This window comes from Ptychodera flava, chromosome 8 (assembly GCF_041260155.1).
Source record: "Ptychodera flava strain L36383 chromosome 8, AS_Pfla_20210202, whole genome shotgun sequence".
In the NCBI taxonomy this organism is placed as follows: domain Eukaryota; kingdom Metazoa; phylum Hemichordata; class Enteropneusta; family Ptychoderidae; genus Ptychodera; species Ptychodera flava.
Genome location: NC_091935.1, coordinates 30,933,594 through 30,953,181, shown reverse-complemented (window position 1 = coordinate 30,953,181; position 19,588 = coordinate 30,933,594). Strand labels below are relative to the sequence as shown.

Genomic DNA, 19,588 nt, shown 5'->3' with positions numbered 1-19,588 from the left:
TTGTTTATATCTTGTCTGTGAACCACACAGAAGTATCCAAGGTTTCTTATGTTGCTATGGCAACAACAAGAGGAGATCCTGGACCAGACTCTGCCATAAGCAACATGGAGTTTTTGCGAGTGTCATCTGCCTACGACTGTATACGAGTTAGAATTTCATCTTCTGGCAGCAAACTGTCGGCCGTGAGTCATTTTTGTTTTGCAAACATCTGTCCATTTTCTCTACATGACGAGAATGATGTTCGTTTTATGGGAGATGGTGGGAGCAGGCTTCTTTGAGTTACTCTCTGTTTGAACACACACGAACGAAACCCTGCTAGTAAAAACCAACACAGTCAAGGAAATCATGAAACAGATGTTAGAAACATGGACAATTTTTTTTTCAGAACAATATAGTGTTTATAAATTCAGATCACACATGTAGGGCTTCTGGCGCATTAATAGCATCAGCTAAAACTAGATCTGCTCTGTGATGTGTTTGCACATTCAAGAAATCAAGCCTATTCATGGTGCTGAAATAAAAAATGTTTGATTTAATAGATAAATACTTGTGATGAATTTCAACACCAATTTTCAGATCCCGATGTAGTTGAGGAAAAACATGTAATTTGGTCATTTTTGCTTTGGTGAGGATTGATGCCTTTGTTTAACAAGCAATATAAAACTGGTTACTTGTTGCCATAACAACCCACATTACACAAATAATCATTCAAAATAGCAATTAGGGTACATTTGCAAATTATTACAGACTACAGACAGCTATATGTACACAGGAAAAAACAAATGATACACTGGAAAGCTGGGAAAACCTTTATGTTACAGGTAACACATTTTTTGGAATTAAAAAGTTTGTAAATAACAAAATGTATAGCTTTGAAAACATTCAATTTCCTTCAGAAGTGGACCTGTTTCAAACCACTGCAGTTCAGAGATGACAAAGTCAGCGGAGTTATACACTGGATACAGATGTTTGTATGAATGTCACATACAAACACTGCACAATGCATTTTGTATCACACGTCACAGTTCTTGTTACAGCATAGCGACCGAGTCACAGCTACACAAGTGTACTGCAATAACAGATTTGACAATATACAGCTGTCAATTATTAAATTCTGATTTGAAGAATGACATACTAATGATTGATCTTCCCCTTGTGCCATTGTAACCTGGGAAACAGAGTTACACGACAGCGGAGGTAAACTTCCGGGGGTTCAAATCACGTGAAACTGAGATATATGACATGTTTGTTGAGTATTATTGTCATGATCATCATTCTATAGCATTGTTAAAAGTACGTTCAATCAATAAGTACATCTGTGGGTCTGAAATATCTACTAATTTATCGTCGAGGGGGGAAAAGTGATTCAGTTTAAGCTGTAAGCACAGCACATGCATACCCGGTACATGCCGTGTTTCCTCAGTTTCGATGTAACTTCTCGCTATACTTCCAGCTTAAATCATTTATTAATGTGTACATTATCTGCCGATAGTCACCAGGTTGCTGGAACCACAACTCAACCAAAGAGCTTAGGATGTTAGGGCGTGCAAACACACATGTATTCATTGGTATATACCGTAGAGCAATACATAAATGTACACAGTAACTTTGCATCGAGATCCTGATCAGCTTTGTAACAGTGTGTGTGGGCGAAAAGTGCTCAAATATCAGCAGTAACGAGAAATTTAACATCCCCTATACATTTGCAACACTAAATTTTTAGTAGCATCATGATTTGGCTAGTGTGTAGTGGAAAAACTGTACATGTAATGCAATATGCCTGTCGGATGGACATTCAGCATTTAGAAAATATTCACGCATCTTGATAATTTGTGAATTTTCCTGACTAGCTTTTAATACTGTAGCTATTTCATGAGCTGCTATTGTAAGAATTTTTTTCAACATGTACAGCTTTTAATTTTATCTCAAACAGTTTCCTGACATTTCTTTCAAAACTTTCTCCTAAAATGTGTCGATTGAGTCTGTCAGTTATGCAAACTTGATGGGGACTACCAGCAACACTGAGAAGTATCTGACAAATATATGGCATGGCTGGCTTACAAGTATGATGATGGTGACGTGGTTTTCAATTTAAGCCAGTTCTCCTTTGAAATAAACAAACATAAATATATCTTACAAGATACTGTGTTTTTTTAGTGGATTATACACAGTCAAGTAAAATAATTTACATATTTACAATGAAAGCAAAACAACCATGAACGTGATAAAAAGGAATAAAAGATCTCACACCCACTTGTGACAATTGTTTCATTTCACTAATATTATGTAGAATTTCATCATTTATATACATGTAATGCACAATTAAGTTCTCATAGATTTTATCATGCAAGTCAAAAGATATGCAGCCCGCTGAACACGCCAAGTGAAAAATGACATCCTGACATTGACACATCTATTGCACAACATGTTGGCCCAGACAATCCATATATCATAAACATAATGAATCAATCAAACTCACAATTGACATTTAGAATGCCTAAGAGGACAACAAACAGGTCATCTTTTTACATTTTAATGCTCATGGGTAATGCGCTATTATATGGGTGATGGTACACGTTGATGCACATGTGAAAATATTCACTTTTGCTTATGTATCACATTTGTGCACATATCTTTATATCAATACAATGTACGTATCTATGGATCCATTTACTTTTATCTATCTTCACCAACATGTTTCTACTATCTGTACATTTTACTAGTATCCCCTCTCTCTCATCCCGTTCTTTCTACATGTTGGGCTACCCATATATCTACCTGATGACACTGTAGCATTTTGTATCATGTGAGTGCGTGTGCGTGTGTGTGTGTGTGTGTGTGTGTGTATACATGTATGTATATAGAGAGAGACAGACAGACATAACCTTAAATACTACATTTTTCTTATTCTTTATAAGCTGATGCATTTTGGCAACTGACAGAGAATATTAAATGGATGGCTGATCTAACCACATCATGCCGCTACAGTGTTCTGTATTTTCCCTTATTTTGGAGCTTTTCTCTTGAAAACACTTGAATTAAAAACAAGGTCACGTTGCATATCATTCAACTTCAAGATACATGTTGTTGTCTCCAACTGTCCTTGGTTACAGGCTCATCACTTGATGCACTGTCAAACTGACAACTCAGCCATGGAAACTGAACACCCGAGTTCATCTTCAAGACAAACGCAGACGCTCTTCGTCTCTTGAGATGTTGTACTGATATTGCACAACACAACCTAGAATTAATACCCACAATTTAGAATAATTGCCCAGACTAGACTGATGGAAAACACACAGTGTGACAGTGCTTGCGACACTGAGGAATCACTTTCTTGGATTTATTTGAGAGCAAGCGGTTTTCACAGTAACCATGGCAACCATTCCCATCATCAATATATCACCAGGTGATTATGTCTTTGTCAATTTGCATGGAGACGAAAATTGCTAAAGAAAATTTTAGATTCTATTCAATTCCCATTTCACTGTTTTCTTTCTTTTTCATCTTTGTTATATGACTTATTCTGAGAGTGACATTAAAAATACCTTTCAATTATCAGCTGTTTTGAAATGATCACTCTCATCGATCAATAATGTCAACCTGCAACACGCATCATGTTTTGAATTCAAAATCATTTTGTCACTGTACGATTGAACACCCGCACCAGACAAATGGTCACATTCTTTTGAGTATCTTCACTCATAACAGCTTAAAGATAAATGGTATTGATTGCATGCTAAGATCACATGAATGATATTTAGCTATGAGCTTTGAAAAACAAGGTCTTGTCCATCATCAGGTGTTCTGGGCAACAGTTACAGCATGTGTACAGTATTTGGGATACCATTTACTGTAAATGGCGTTTTATAACCTTTTAAGAGATTAGTTTTCAGTTAGCAGCAGGATAAATGACATTATGGGTTTGTTTTACTTTCCAACTGTGACAAAGTGGAAAAGTAAACTATTAGGATAGTGTATTCTGTAAGATAAGGTCGTGGTGTTTTCCCAAAGCAAAGACGGAAAGAGTGAATGTGTATTTAGGGGAGAACCATTTGATTTCTGGGGGGGGGGTATGGAGGATTTTGAGAAAAAAAAATTTGTCACCAGGTGAGAGAGAAGAAAAAAAAAATTGATCCTGTCATGGCCTGAGAAAAAAAAAATTGTCATAACAGACAGAAGAGAAAAAAAAAATTGTCACAATGCACCAGAAATTAGCAAAATTTGAAAACCTTATTGTCATGTATTCTTTACCGGCGCGCCGCCATCGGCGGCGCAAATGTTTTTCCCACAAGCTATTCTTATGTTTTTTTTCCTAGCACTTATGTTATAAGCATGCACTACACAGGTCTACTTTCCACCTCAGTACACTCAATGTTTTCCTTCCCTTTTCTGACCCAAGAAATCATATTTCAGGATTCTGTTGCAATATCTCAATGGCATAGGCACTATCTAAAGGGGACTTTTTGACTTCTGTAAATTGTGAAAATTTAAAACACAAGACACACATCCATTTCTCAAATTTTCAATGCGAGAGGGGGGCACCCTCTCATGCTCTCCCGCTTGGGTCTTCTAACAGTTTTACTGGTAAAAGACAAATTGAAAATACCTCTCGGATTGCACTACACTGCATAGTGGCGCACAACAATTTCTCTAAACTTTCACAGGATCAAGGGCGAAACTGAACTAATGTGAATTCATCTTTTATTATCACAGAAACATGTTTTAATTTACCTCAGTTCAATGACCATTTTGAAAGTTAAACATACCATATTCAGGCTTTTCATTAGAAGCTGGCAGCTAGAGAAATGACAAAAGAAGGGGACAGATTTTCCATCCCTGTATATTCATTTGTCTTCAGTCTCTGGCAAACAGAACTGTTTTTCACAAATTGTATTGTCATTGTTTGGTTGTTGAATATTGTGACTCAAACACTGATCATGCAAAAAATGTAAAAAATATCAGTGTTCAATGTCATTTTCAAACAGTTTGACCGAGTGCAAAATAAACTGAAACTCCTCTCAGATTGCACCATAAACACATCAATTTCTCAAAATTTCCAATACGAGAGGGGGAACCCCCCTCTCGTGCTCTCCCCCTTTGGGTATTCCACAAGTTTCACTTACTAAAATAATTAAAAAACACCTCTCAGATTGCACCAGATTGCACCATTGCACCAGACTGCACCATTGCACACATCAATATCTTATTATTTCCATGCAAGATAGGGGAAAGCCCCTGTGACACTTTCCCCCTAAGTCTCTCGTATGTTCTCCCCCTGTACTTTCAAATTCTGCCCGGTCAGATACCCTAGTGAAAACCCTGTCATAATATCCATCCAAATTAAACAATATACTATATGGTTAGACACTGCATAATCTTTTATATCTTTATTTTATTGTGACTTTGAATTTCACTTTGATGTGTTCACCTTTTTTGAACCATCATGAGATAACTGATGATAGTCTAGCAGGGTACATCAGGATTTGAAAGGTCTTTACTGTTGCTGTATTTTGTAAATTTTATAATTACATGTATTGGTATTTAACTTTTCTAAGTGGGGGATCAGTCAAAATTTCAGAGTTAGAGAGGGAGGTTACTAAAATTCATCATGGTTGGCGAAGGGGGGGGTTCACTCGAAATTTCGGAGTTTCAGGCCATAAATAATGACGGCTCCCTTTTTACAACACTTTACAAACTTGATGATAAAAAAAAAAATTTGCACTGCTACCCCATTTGAGAAAAAAAAATTGATGCAAGTCTGACTGTAGAAAAAAAAAATTGCTGTCACTCTGCCAGGAAAAAAAAATTTGCTCCCATACCCACTTCCTCCATACCCCCCCCCCCAGAAATCAAATGGTTCTCCCCTTACTTGTCCATCCAGACCCTCTTTGTAAGATTCACCGATACAACAATACAAAACGAGGTCCTCAAAAGGCTCATATGGTATCCTAACACCAAAGAATGCACTTTTATCTGTCCAACTGGACCACATACATCATGTATAGAATCCCCTACACTATAAAAGACACAGAGCGGGAATAAATTTATTCAGGATGTGAATGAATTATCCCTGTCATAAAACCTACATTCTGCAGAAAGGACAAAAGTTTTGAGAAAATATCATTTAATATCAGACAGTGGCCCTGAAATCTGCATTGCCATATTCGAGAGACTGGATAACTTTCTTTGTTATACACATTCACGGGCTAGATGACTAGATACATGAATAATGCATTAGCTGCTGCAAACTACATGTACCTGCCAAGTATACCCAGTAGTACATGTGCACTTTGTCAACTTTTGACAACTCAGGTCTTTTTTCTTTCAGACCTTGTGACCAGACTGCAGTAGAAGTATAACACCGTGGTATACCACACGCCCATTTACAGCAACAGCTTGGCGCTACTTGATTTTTGCGTAGGTCCGCGAAGTGGAAATTATGCTCTGGCTCGCGAGAATGAAGTGTAACTGCATACACTACTAGGAAAAAGTAATGATCTCAAAATTCTATGATCTGTCATTTCTTAAATTATGAAATGAAAAGTTTGAGACATGATAGAATGAGAAAACACTAACAGATTTCATTTCCAGTTGAATTACATGTACTTCTCCTGAGCACTACTCTCCACGTCAACTCAGTGAGTACATGTACTTGCAGTAAATACTATAACTACAGGTGTTTTGAAACAAAAAATCCTACATTATATATAACTTTGATTTGTACTTGCTGGATTTCACTGTTCTCGCAACCAACAGAGCTCTGTGACACAACCAATCTCAGCATGTATGCCGATGATGATCACAATCATAATATTTACACAACTGTTGGGTACACATTATGTCTGGCAATTTACAGGCGCATTGCTATGGTGCACAGCTGTATGAAATCACAAACAGCAGCCTTGGGAAAAGGCTGGGTCTATGTTGTTCTGAAAATGTGTATCTTTTTGGTAGTTTGTCTCATCTATACACTCCAAGGATATTGTGATAAGCCAAAACTAAGACACTCAACCCTACTAGTTCATGTCATATACCTTTTATCCTGCTAGAATTTTTGGATTGGACAACAAACATTAGCTCTATGTGGTATGGCCATGTGTTGCTACCAGCTGCTCCCCCTACCATGTCCCTGCTAACTAAAAACCGCAGAGCCGCATTGCAATTACATGGTGGAATGTCTTGACACTGAAATCCAAAAACTTGCATTGATCGCTGTTTTTGAGCACATATTTCTTGTTAAGGCACACGATGTGCTTAGCTGCGCTTGTAAACTTATGTACAAGCCAACTTTTCTGTCTCCATGCGAGGAAACCTTCCCTATCTGCTGCCATAGTGAATGCCATATATTTCACAGTGGCCTGGATACGGATTGTTTCCTCGCATAGAGACAGAAAAGTGGGCTTTGTGTAAGTTGACAAGTGCAACTGAGCACGTTGTGTGCCTAGACGAGGTAGGTGTGCTCAAAAAAGAAGATCCACGCAAAGTTTAGATCAAAATAGGCAGAGGCTGTTTTCAGCCAGAAAACCTTAAGCCACATAACTGAGGCAGCGTCAACAGTTTATCCTATGAGAGTCAGTTTAGATCAAAATAGGCTGTTTTCAGCCAGAAAACCTTAAGCAACATAACTGAGGCAGCGTCAACAGTTTATCCTATGAGAGTCAGCAGGTGCAGCTAAGTGTGAGCACCCATTGCATTGCTCCCCTTACGTCCTTCGTAATTCTACATTTTATGGTACATAACATAAAACTTATGGCTCTGAGTTCGACCTTTGGAAGAGTCACATTGTTCGCAACGTGTCCTAATATTGAATTAGCACGACTGATTTATTACCAAATACTCAATTAACCAGTGAGATAGAAAGGCCTTCACAGGCAGAAGTGCATAACAGCCCCTTGCGCCCCCATCCCTCCTTCATAGTGCTAGAGTATTATACCAGTACAATGTATAACGACAAGACTTGGAGATCAACCTTCGGAAGACTCACGTTGTTTGCAACGTGTCCCAGAGGGACAGAAAGGCCCTTACATTCACTGAATCAGCAAATCAATGCACAATAAAGATGATAAACATGCCACCAAAGAGCTTTGCCTAACACTGTCTGTACATATTATGCATTTCTGGGCTTTACATTTTCTGACCAAAAATATTGGTGGCCATTTCTGTTTCGATAAAATGGTGGAAACATGTGACTCAGGAAGAAGGCAGCGGCACAGAGAGTAACTATCCATCATTTGTATTTGATAAAGATAATATAGCAAACACTGCTACCATCTTAGCATGTGGTATACCGTAACCAATATTTACAAATTTGGCTACTGTAATCCTGCACGTTTGCATTTGGTAAATTTTGTATAAAGCAATGTTCGCCATAGTTTGGAAAAATAGAGGGCAGCTAATCTACATAACAATGCACAATTTGCATATTCTTTTGCTGTGAAAATATATTATTTTGTATGTTTTATTGACATATGAATAGACTGCTCATAAAAAACCAAAGGGGTGGCCCATCCCCAAAAATCCTCTTGTGGAGAACCCTGTTATTATTTTCATTATATATTGACAAACTACACTCTGCACCTATTGCAATTATAATTATCTGAGTTCTAAGCTCACATTGAGCTCTGAAACTGCACCTGAGCTCTTGTTCAGCTCAGGTACAGTTTACATCAACTCTACCATCCCTTTGACTACATGGATACTGTATCCATAGCAACCGCTTTATTTGCCCTGTAACTTGCCATTTGTCTACATTTCCTCCCTCAGTTTCACATATGGCAGCTTAAAACCGCTTCACAAGGTTTGTGAATGTTTGCGTTTATGTCACAATATTTACCCGATTGTCACTGAAGGAAAGATGCTGGCTTTTATGACAGTTTTTAAAAGACTGAATAACATTTCCCATATTAAGGTAAACGTAAACCTGCTTCAGATTGAGAGTAACTTATATACAAAATCACATCGCATCAGTCAAACCTAAAATTAGACTTCTTCCAGATTAATCACTGTAATACAGATTTAATTCACGGTAATCTGGAAATTCTTGGCTACATCAACCAACAGTCAACACTACTTTACCCTTTATAAGGCCAATATAGTGATATGGATTAAGCTCCAGATGTTAGCATTTCACCATTTCTGGTCATACTTTCAAAAAGAGGATCTAACCCCGTAATGAGCTTGTGAAAGGAACAGTTTAATACCTTCAGAAGGATTCAATATTTTCTCGCATGACTCCTTTCCTTTTGATCGTTGTTTGAACTTGAAGCCCTTAAAACCAACATGCAATAATAAGAGCTAGGCTGCCAACTAGAATATTACAGTGGACAAACCATTTTGTGAAAAAAGTAGAAACTTCAATTTCAGAGAAGGATGGGTATGTATGGTAATCCAACCATGGTCTAATGACTGCTGTCCAACTCATCACGATAGCTTTTTTGCTCAAGTGCAACTGGAGATGACTTGACAAGCCAAATGGGGCAAGAACATTACCCACATCTTGGAATGGCTGGAAATCCCACTGAGCTTCTGATTATGCCTTGGATATCAGTAGTGAGGCCTGTATCTGGCAGGCTGGGAACAAATTACAGAATTCCTGAATTGCATTGTCTTATCAATATCCGGAATGTGGCAATGTTTGTCATGCCATGCTGCCTCCCAAAACTTAATGGTACAATAATTCTATATGTAAGTTTCAGCTTGTTAGGTGAACTATTAAAGAATGGTACTCATGGGTGGTACATGCATGCTTTTACGTTTCAAAAACCTAAAAGAGACCATGGTACATGTATGCTACCAGAGGTCACCTTAACCTTCAGCATGACATTTCAGCTTGTAGCTAGTTGTAGTATGACTATAACACATGTGCACTACATCATGCATGTACCCAAGTCAACAGAACAGAAATAGTGAACTTTTAATCCAGAAGGCATTGATTCCTGCCTTGGGTTGATGATTCCCAATTCTTGCTAGAGTTCCATTAGCTGTATAAACTTTAATGGATGTTCCAACATTTTTGTTCAGTTTGTCAAATACAGAATCTTATTCTACTCCACAAATCATCTAGTCATGCCTTTGGTTCACCAAGAGCAAACAAAACCTGCATACATATTGTATCGGATATTACCATATGGAAACTGAATTCTAGTGCCAAGTAGAATTCATTTATCAACACAGAGTCATGCACAAAATGACTCTGGTCATCAATTATATTGTACACAATGAATTCTTTTTGTAGTAATACAAGTGCATTTCAATATTAAAGACGGAAAATATCCTTATTTTTTGGAACAAAAACAATAAAAATATTATTCAATGTTCTCTCCTTTACAGAGAACATGTTTTTAATTGTACACAAATATCACTTAAAATGCAAAATTCAACACCCATGCTAGAAGACATTTTCTTTCATAAACTAGATAAAAATTAAAAGTAATTATTTCTTCTTTCATATTATTGTGAAAAACTGGGCATTCTATAGATATCTATAAGCTATTTAATCATATACTGTTTATTTTTTTCTTTGTATATTTGTTTGTTTGTGTTTACACTGATACGGCAGGGCCAAAACGAACAATTACTGAAGCCACGTACACTTCACCATAGCCCTATGTGAATGTCCCGAGTGTTTGGCTGTTGGCTATGTGGTAGTACAGAGGCACCATTGCCAAAAGCTGAATAACCCCAATACACACATAGGGCTTGGCTGCAGCAATGAATATGACAAAAGTGTCGGGACTGTCAAGTAGTACTTCATAAAATTTTAGGTCAGAGGAAGGGCACTTCAGGTTCTCTCTACCAAAAATGGAGTAGAAACTGCTAAACTGAATACTATAAACTACACAGTAACACTGACAGTGCTGCACACTGGGTCTGTGCATGCATCCAAAAGGGCACACATCCCGAACAGATTGACCTCACTGTTATGCAACCACAGCACTGACAATACCAATATAACAGTAGAGCAGACAATGACTGTGCAGTCCCTATGACAATGCCCAAAGCAGCACCAAATGCACAGTGCACACCAAAGACATAACATTGTTTTAACAATACACTGTGAATGGTGTTGCATAACTTACTGCAACACCCTGTTGTTCATGTTGTTGTAAGGGATGATATCAAATGCACAATGACATTCACAGACAGACAAGATAAAAAACCAGTAGGTATTAGCATGGAGGTAGGAAGAGATGGTATTAGGGAATGGGCTATTCATTCTGATGAAAGGGGTTAATGCATGGAGATACAAGCGGATTTCCTTGCCTTGTAAGATATGATCTGGCTTCTTTTCCACTTTCAAATTTACACGAACATTAATTTTTGAGGTGGAAGCATGTCTGAAAGGGATCTTTCACCCATGGATTTTGTATACTCTTGCAATTACACAGAAGTGATGATGTTCAATACAGTACTATCATAGAGGTATCCACTCCCCTCCCCCATAACAGTGTCTGCAGACTGTGCACAGTAATGCTAACACACACTTCTCTTATGTAACTCAGCTGTCATAAAACCTCATTGCAATTCAGTACTGAGCACAAATGGGTGCTTGTACACACAGTACACATCATAATGTGGGTTGTGAAATTTTTGAATGATGTTTAGTGACTGCAAAATGTAGCCACTGCTATTTCACAGCATGATTGGAAGATAAATACCAAGCCTGACTTCTCAATAAATTTGTATTCCACACCATGGTTGTCTCACAGTATATTTATGTATTCAAAGAGTTTTTTTTTTCCAAATGCATCCTATGATTTACAATACGACGCCAGCTGTGCTGATATTTCATGTGCAAGCATTCCTTCACACACAATTCATCCTACGTAAAGACCACCACGTCATGACGCAACACCAAGGAGAGAACACAATTCAAACCCACTGCATTCTCTACCAGTACAATGCTGTAATATGGAATCTTCATCACTGCTATATCATCAAGTTACCGGGAATACATGGACAGGTTCAAATTTGTGTAGTGAATAAGATTTATTGAATTGAACAATTTTCTGGGAACGAGATACAACAACAGACGATAACAAAGATTTTTTCGCACGTTCTATCACATGCTTTGAAGAGTCTCAATAAAAAACTCGTTTTTCTCATACTTAGGGTTATTTCCTTCATCTTAGACTTGTGATCAGCACAATTCTGTGGACATCTTCGAATCAAAACAATCAACTTTCACTTAACAAATCCGGACAGGAACACATTTTGATTTTTAACCATGGGAGCATGTGGAATCATGGAGGTAGGAAGATGGTGGAATGAAGTTGAAAGTGGCAGAGAACCCCTGAATGGGCTATTAGTTTAAACATAATTTATAGCCTTAGGCCAAGTAAATGCACCTATGTGGGCACATTACTTACGATCGATTACTCTGTCACAGTTAAGTTAAATTATGCATGAACTGGCAGCAGCTAGGGTATCAGAAAATCTTGTCAGGTGATCTGGTGTTAGACGGAAACCCATCATTCAATACACACGGGTACAAATAGGAATGAGGTTGAAATTGAAAAGCAACACACACATCACTCTTGATAACCTGTAGTTACTTTGCACTTTAAATTCTCTGTATGTTCAGGATGGATGACTTTTGCAAATTTAGCTGACCTCGGGTCACTTGTGCAAGGCATGGTGTCTTTGGGCATGGGCCAATGGTTGAAAGGAACAACACAATTGAAATTCATAGAGAAACTTTCTCTCTACAGACACTGCGCGGTGTTGACAGCTTAAGACACGTCTCATGGCCTTCTGAAAGTAAATCCGAAAATTACACATTCACAACAATATATATTTGACTGCAATTGCCAATTATAAGAAATATAATCCTAGACCACTAAAAGCCCAGGATATAACCCCATTTAGTGAATCCTGTTGCAATCTGCATAGTCACAAGGGACCGATCACTCTCATCTCTCTCACTGAGGACAACCCTGAATATCTGCAGCAGCAAAATTGCTCCTGACAGAAGGGATGAAGTCCACACTGCTACGTTATCTACGGTTTATCAATCTGGGTCAACATTTAAAAATGTAACATCCCAAAACAAGAATCGTTGGTTCAATTTCTGCATTATAATGCTCTTAAAAACAATAGTATTGCCCAATACTAACGGTTCAACTTGACTAAACAGCTGTGTTTCTCTGCGCTATTAATAGAATATTGCAATAAACTGGAGAGTTATCAGTCTCGTGTGCGATAAACCTGTTAATGCTAAACTTGCATTTATGTGTTAAAGTTCGTTACGGCTGAATTTTTCCTTCATGCGCCATTTTTGATGGACTTGTGTTTTGCAGTGAGTAAAACTTCTTTATTTGTCTGATTTTCTCTCTTGTGCCTCATCGATGTAGTGCACAGATTTCAAAGTCAAATTGTCGGAGAGCATCCATGGCTGGGGAAAGAGACATATTGTACGTCAGTTGACACAATGTCGTGATACATTATCCTGCTTGTGATGTCATTTTGGTCTGATGCACGAATGGCTTTGCTGACTGAGAGCGGGGCGAAACAAGTCTCAAAACGTTCATTCAAACTTACCCACGCGTGCCACGACGAGAATAAAATCCTCCCGAACTTTATATCGGTTTCCAGCTTACGGAAATCGTCGGCAGCATGCGTATGGACATGGCCAAAAAGTAGGTATGGGTCCGATGCCATCCGTGCCAGTACCAAGCCATTGGCGATAATGTCGGATTTATTTTTTAATTCGTGACGCGGGCCAGTTCACACGCTACCTAAACTATGGACTTTCATATCTCATTTTTGTGTCTTTTGCTCTATCAACTCGATCGATTTGGATAGACAAGGGTAGCCCCGACGCGCGACCTATTTTGGTTGCAGGCCAAGCGTCCTGATAACGGGGTGCCATGACAATTTTCAGTCACCTTGGTGAGGGAGTCCTTTGCCCGGACTGTTTGACAGGTAGATAAGTTTGGAATACGTCAGCTGCCGCATGCACATAAACGAATAGCACTTTACAAAACAAATCATTGGCACTCACCGCTTCTCCGTCAGAATTTGTGTCTTCGACTGCCTCCTCTTCTTCCCTGGCCTTATTTACAGCTCTCATCAGCCGCTCTCGGTCACTCAATTCGATCACTCCATACTCGTGCTGGAGATCGTCTTCTGTCATTGCTTTGAAATCGCCAAGTGTGAAATCTTCCGCAAAGTGGTGCAATAAATCAGCTAAATTATTGCGCTTTAAAAATCTCCCCAAACTATTCCTGTCGAACCCGGGGGAGGTCGGTGACTGGGGCTGGTCTCCTCTTTGAAGGGCCATTTCTAAATCATCGATCCACAAACTTCAGCAGACAACCGGGCTCTAACTTCCAGCGACGACAGAAAAACTTAGCGTTCTCCAATCAGTGAAATGTCCGTTATCCATGATTGTCACATGTTTGGATTTACCACATTAAACTTCTTCAAGGGCTGCAAGAATCACTGGTAAATGTTTTGTCAAGTTGTCTAAAGAGGTGAAGCAACTTTACGTTCCCTCAGCTGTTCCCGTCCGACACTGTGCAGACAGACCGCCATGTTGCAGAGCAGTGTTGTCATACAGCGCAAGGGATAGTGGGTAATACACATTTTGGGTATGAATGAAACCATTCAAGCGAAGGTCAAACAGACCTCACTACGACCCACTCATATGCAAATTAATCGGAAAGAGTTAGACGATGCTTTCTTTTTGAGAGGATGGTTGAAGACCTGGCAGATTATGCTGACTGACTGGAATGTGTCAGCACAGCGTACAAAATGTAGCATAAAATGTATTTCATCGCTTTCTGTCAGATTAAAGAGGCAGTAGAATTTCAACGTTTATAGGGAGGCGTTTGGAGAACACGGTGGTTCTCTTTTAGTTTTGACATTTTCAATTTCAAACTCGGTGTCAAGAATACTATTACATAAATGTGCAGGAAAAAGAAAAAGTTTATACTTTTCGTTGTAGTATTAGGAGAAAAATTTTATCATCTAGATATCATTTGGGAAATAGCAACTTAATTTTTATTCGTTTGGTGTCAGATTAGATATTAGGCTGCGTTCAAAAAATGGTAGGGGGGGCTCGAGGAATTTGGGGATTCTGGGGTAGTCGAGGGGCACTTGAAAGTTTTGCTCTGCCTATAGGAGGACCGGAAAATATTTTGCTTCCCAACATTTTGATGTCGTCCAATGGTTCTAATGTAAACAAAATCTAGAAGCGTTTTGTTGCATTTTATAACTTTAATCTCGAGAAAGTCTAAAAATGCATGAAAGCCATTAAAATTTCGTAAGAACAACAAGTTGGTCTTGTAAAGAGGCAGGAGCGGCAACTGTTGATAATTTTTTCAATATTTCCAGGCAATGTATCAAATACAGTTTCTTGGTGTCTCTCTACAGCATGCTGAAAAACTCAATATTCAGTTTTTCAACAAAGCCTGTTTTTTCTTAATATTGGTGATAATTGAATTGAGTTCAGACTGAAAGTTATTTGTCAATGATGCAAATGCATGGTACACGTAGGTTGTGTTGGCGAGCCGAATATTGGACAGCTCAACATGCTGTAGGGAGTAGAACAAGAACGCAGTTGTATAAACTGAACAAAAATATTGTCAAAATGCAAAGTTAATACAGCTACTGCCCTGCTACTACCTATGGGTAGTGTCACTGTCACTGTATGCCGGCAGTGTCAATGATAGCTCTGACTCTGATGTAGTTTAAGAAGAGTTTGGGTCATGGGACACTCAAATGACAGTGAAACATACATTTACTTGTACACAAGATCAGGCCAGAGAGCAACACATAGAAGACTAATAGACTTAACAGTTACCATGGATTTTTGAATTTTGGCATATAAGAAATAGAGAATAATCAAATATTAGAGAAAAAAGATAGGATGACCATGCTTGATTTTATACAAATGTACGATGAAAATTTATTTTTTCTCAAATCGCTGAAAATCAAAACCAATTCCAATTTCATGCAAAGAACGAAATTTTCTTATCTCATTGTACAATAACACAAAAGTAAAATTTGGAACAGTAAAGACCCTAATTTAAATGAAAAAATGTGTGACTAAATGGAATCATTTATTTTTTACTAAATTTCCCATTATTACATGCAAAATTTCTGAAATTAAAACGTTTATTTGATGAGATATTTAACCGTTCCAGTACAATTTTGTAAAACATTAATAAGTAGCATCTAACTTGCATATGTCTTGTACTTTTGGGAAAAAAACACTTTATCGGTAGGTCACTGTGCTCAGTTTTTCTCACTTTGGTAAAATGTAGCCAGGAATTTCATTTGCATACACTCTAATGATTGTCATTTTTGCTGGTGCCGTTGACCTAGCCAGAGTTGGATCATAAACCCAAGGCAGCTTCGACTGATAAATCCAAAAGTCCATTGAAGCATTTAAAAATGAATCAATTTAAGAACTTCCCTCAGGAATATGGCTCTACAACCTGCTGATAAGATGTAGTGTTGAACATTTGCGTGCAGAACTACGCAATACTTGTTTATTTTCACACTGCGTGCATCCCTCATAAATATACGGCTATATGATAATTGGGGGAAGGGCTTGAAAATTTTTGATCATAGAGACTGTGGACTTGGAAATTTTTGAGGGTATTGAGGGAGATCGGAAAAAAAATTTGATTTCAATCGCAATTCCTCCGGCCCCCCCCCCCCCCCCAATATTTTTATTGAACGCGGCCTTAGAAGTTTAACCGACCAACCGATTTCTGCATATTATTATTAATTCTTTATTTCGGACAATGAGCATGTCCATATATATAAATGGTTACAGGATTGGCAAAAAGAATGATACAAAAAAGGTTACATCAAGAAATATTCATTTATGGGTTAGACCATAAAGACATATTTCATATTGTCATATGGACGGGCCACATTCTTTACATCTGTGCAATAATTGTCAGATTTATGCATGGGTCCGGCAGGTCGTAGGTGTTGGTAGGTTGGTCTATAGCTACGCCTGATCATAGAGTTACGATTATAGTGGCTATTCTGTGGTATTACATGTGCGTGTGACATGATTCGTAATACAAAGATAGGAAACCTCAGATCACATAGCTTACATAACATTGTTTTCTGACCTTCATGGTGGATTATTGATCTTCTCACACTCACTCTTTCGTCGGAAATGTGAACGTTAGATGTACAATCGAACGCATCGAATCTCTTTAATGATTTAAGTGTTCGCTCACTTAATGGTTTGAATGTGCAGATTTTATACATACGTTTATCCTTCCCCTTTTCCGTCGCGTAGAACATATCACCATGGTGATATTCTGTCCCCTTTCAAGCCACTGAAATCAACATTTTCATTTCTCACGTGAACAAGCACGCGTTCGATAGACATGGACATGTTAATTCAAACAAGGCGTGGGATACCTAGTTTACTAAGTGAATTTCATACACAAATTGCGAATTTACAATTGAATCTGCATCAAGGTTTTAAGACATCGAGTGAAGAAGACACTGCATATTTCTGGCCATTTCGCATCCGCAGAGCCGGGACTTTTTGATGCTGTTGATGAATTTTGCTACCTTAAGTTACCTGACCGTGCACGTTTAAAATCACTAGAAAACTTACAGTTACGTTGTTTATGAATTACTCAGTTGATGACGTTCGCCGTGAGTCAGAATCGATTTGTCAACAACAACCAGTACAAATACATGATATTGAGGCTACATTTGCAAACCCAATACTTGACATTTCGAATAAATCTCCGGGGCTATGCGGTTTAATGGACAGAACTATAAGGAATTTCGATTGATGCACGAAATAAAGATATTGATATCAAATACATGATACTATCCAGAACGTGCTGCTTTCTTAAATCTTGCTACATGATCAGTAATAGCTGACATCTATCGGAATAGAGGTTGAGATGTTGAGTTTGATATCGAGAATGGTTGAGAGAGATTGAGAGTTTGAGAAACAATGGGGTTAAGAGAGGGGATATTATGACACAGGTTGAAAGAGAGATTATATTTACCGTATTTGTAACATGAGAGAGAGAGAGAGAGAGAGAGAGAGAGAGAGAGAGAGAGAGAGAGAGAGAGAGAGCACATAATAATAACATAAGGCAATCACTTTCTTATAAGATTTTATTTACATACGAGAAATGGAATTTTCTAAATATGGTGAAAATGCAAGTAAAGTTGCAGTCACAAATACTGGTGAGGGGGGGTTGTAGCTGGAGGAATGAAAAGGGTTCGAAAATTCTGGGGGTAGCAGAGAGGATACTTGGAAGTTTTGCTCTGCGTGTAAAAGGGGGGGGGGACCTGAAAATAATTTGGTGCCTTTTTATATTTTACATTTTTAGAATTTTAGAGTTTGGTAGGTAATTCAATGAAAAATTAATAACATTTTTATGTCATCCAATATGTTAGTAATAATTAAAGAAAATCAAGAACCATTTTGTTGTATTTCATGACTTCTATCTGGAAAAAAGTGTATGAATGCCATTGAATTTTCATAAAAAAACAAGTAGGACTTGTAACGGGGCAGAAGCTGCAACTGTTGACAATTTTTTTCAACATTTCTATGCAATGTATCAAATACAGTGTCTTGCTATTTCCCTACAGCATGCTGAAACACACAATATTTAGTTTGTTAACAAAGCCCGTACATATGAATATTTGTGATAATTGAATTAGAGTCCAGACTGAAAGTCATTTGTCAATGATCACAAATGCACGATACACATAGGCTGTGTGGCAAGCTGAATACTGGACAGTTCAACATACTGTTGGGAGTAGAACAAGAACACAGTTGTATAAACTGAACAAAAAATATTTTCAAAATTACGAAGTTAATTCAGCTACTGTCCTGCTACTGCCCACGGGCAGTGTCATTGTCACTGCATGCGGGGCAGTGACAGAGATAGTTTGGGTCATATGGGGTTCGTGAAATTGAAACATATACTGGTATACAAGATTAGGAGAGAGAGCAACGTATGGAAGGCAAGAAGACTTGACAGTTATCAGGTGTTTTCGAGTTCTGGCAAATTAAAATAATTAAATATTGAAGACAAAAGATTGCGTCCCCATGCTTGACCTTCTACAAATGTACTATCAAAAGTCTGTGTTTTTAACGAAGAATCGCTTAACATCAAAATTATAAAGCCATTCAGGTTCATGCAGTGAATGAAATTTTCTCATCGTACAATAACAAAAAAGTAAAACTTTGAAAAATAAAGAATTCAATTTCAATGAAAAAATGTGTGAGTAAAATGGAATTATTTGCCACTATTACGCCCAAAATTTGAAAGATTAAACGTTCATTTCATAGAATATTTTAACCTTCCAGTATTGTCAATATTTTAAAAACTGTTATAAGTACCATCTAAGTCATATGTGTCTTGTACTTTTGGAAAAAACATCGGTAGGTCACCGAGCTTAGTTTTTCACAATTTGGCAAAAAGTAGCCAGGATTTCATAATTTGCATACTCTTACATGATTTTCATTTTGTGTGCTCTTCAACTGATGCCATAAATTGACCTGGCCAGAGTTGGATAAACTCATGTCGGCTTAGACTGATAAATCCAAAAAGGTCCACTGATGCATTTAAAAATGAAC

At 37.9% G+C, this 19,588-nt stretch overlaps 1 protein-coding gene across 7 annotated transcripts in view; it reads right to left on the bottom strand.

The window, feature by feature from the left end:
* The window catches only part of LOC139139059 (microtubule-associated serine/threonine-protein kinase 2-like), a 140,365-nt gene extending 125,811 nt beyond the window's left edge, over positions 1-14,554 (bottom strand). For 5 of the 7 annotated variants that reach the window (XM_070707766.1, XM_070707767.1, XM_070707770.1 and 2 more), the window contains exon 1: positions 14,006-14,435. In XM_070707766.1, coding sequence (XP_070563867.1) covers positions 14,006-14,284 — 279 coding nt within the window. In that variant the 5' untranslated portion in view covers positions 14,285-14,435. Of the gene's footprint in view, positions 1-13,542; positions 13,678-14,005 lie in introns of those variants that run through there. The other 2 variants (XM_070707769.1, XM_070707773.1) reach the window with 2 other exon arrangements.
* Between the last annotated feature and the right edge of the window lie 5,034 nt (positions 14,555-19,588).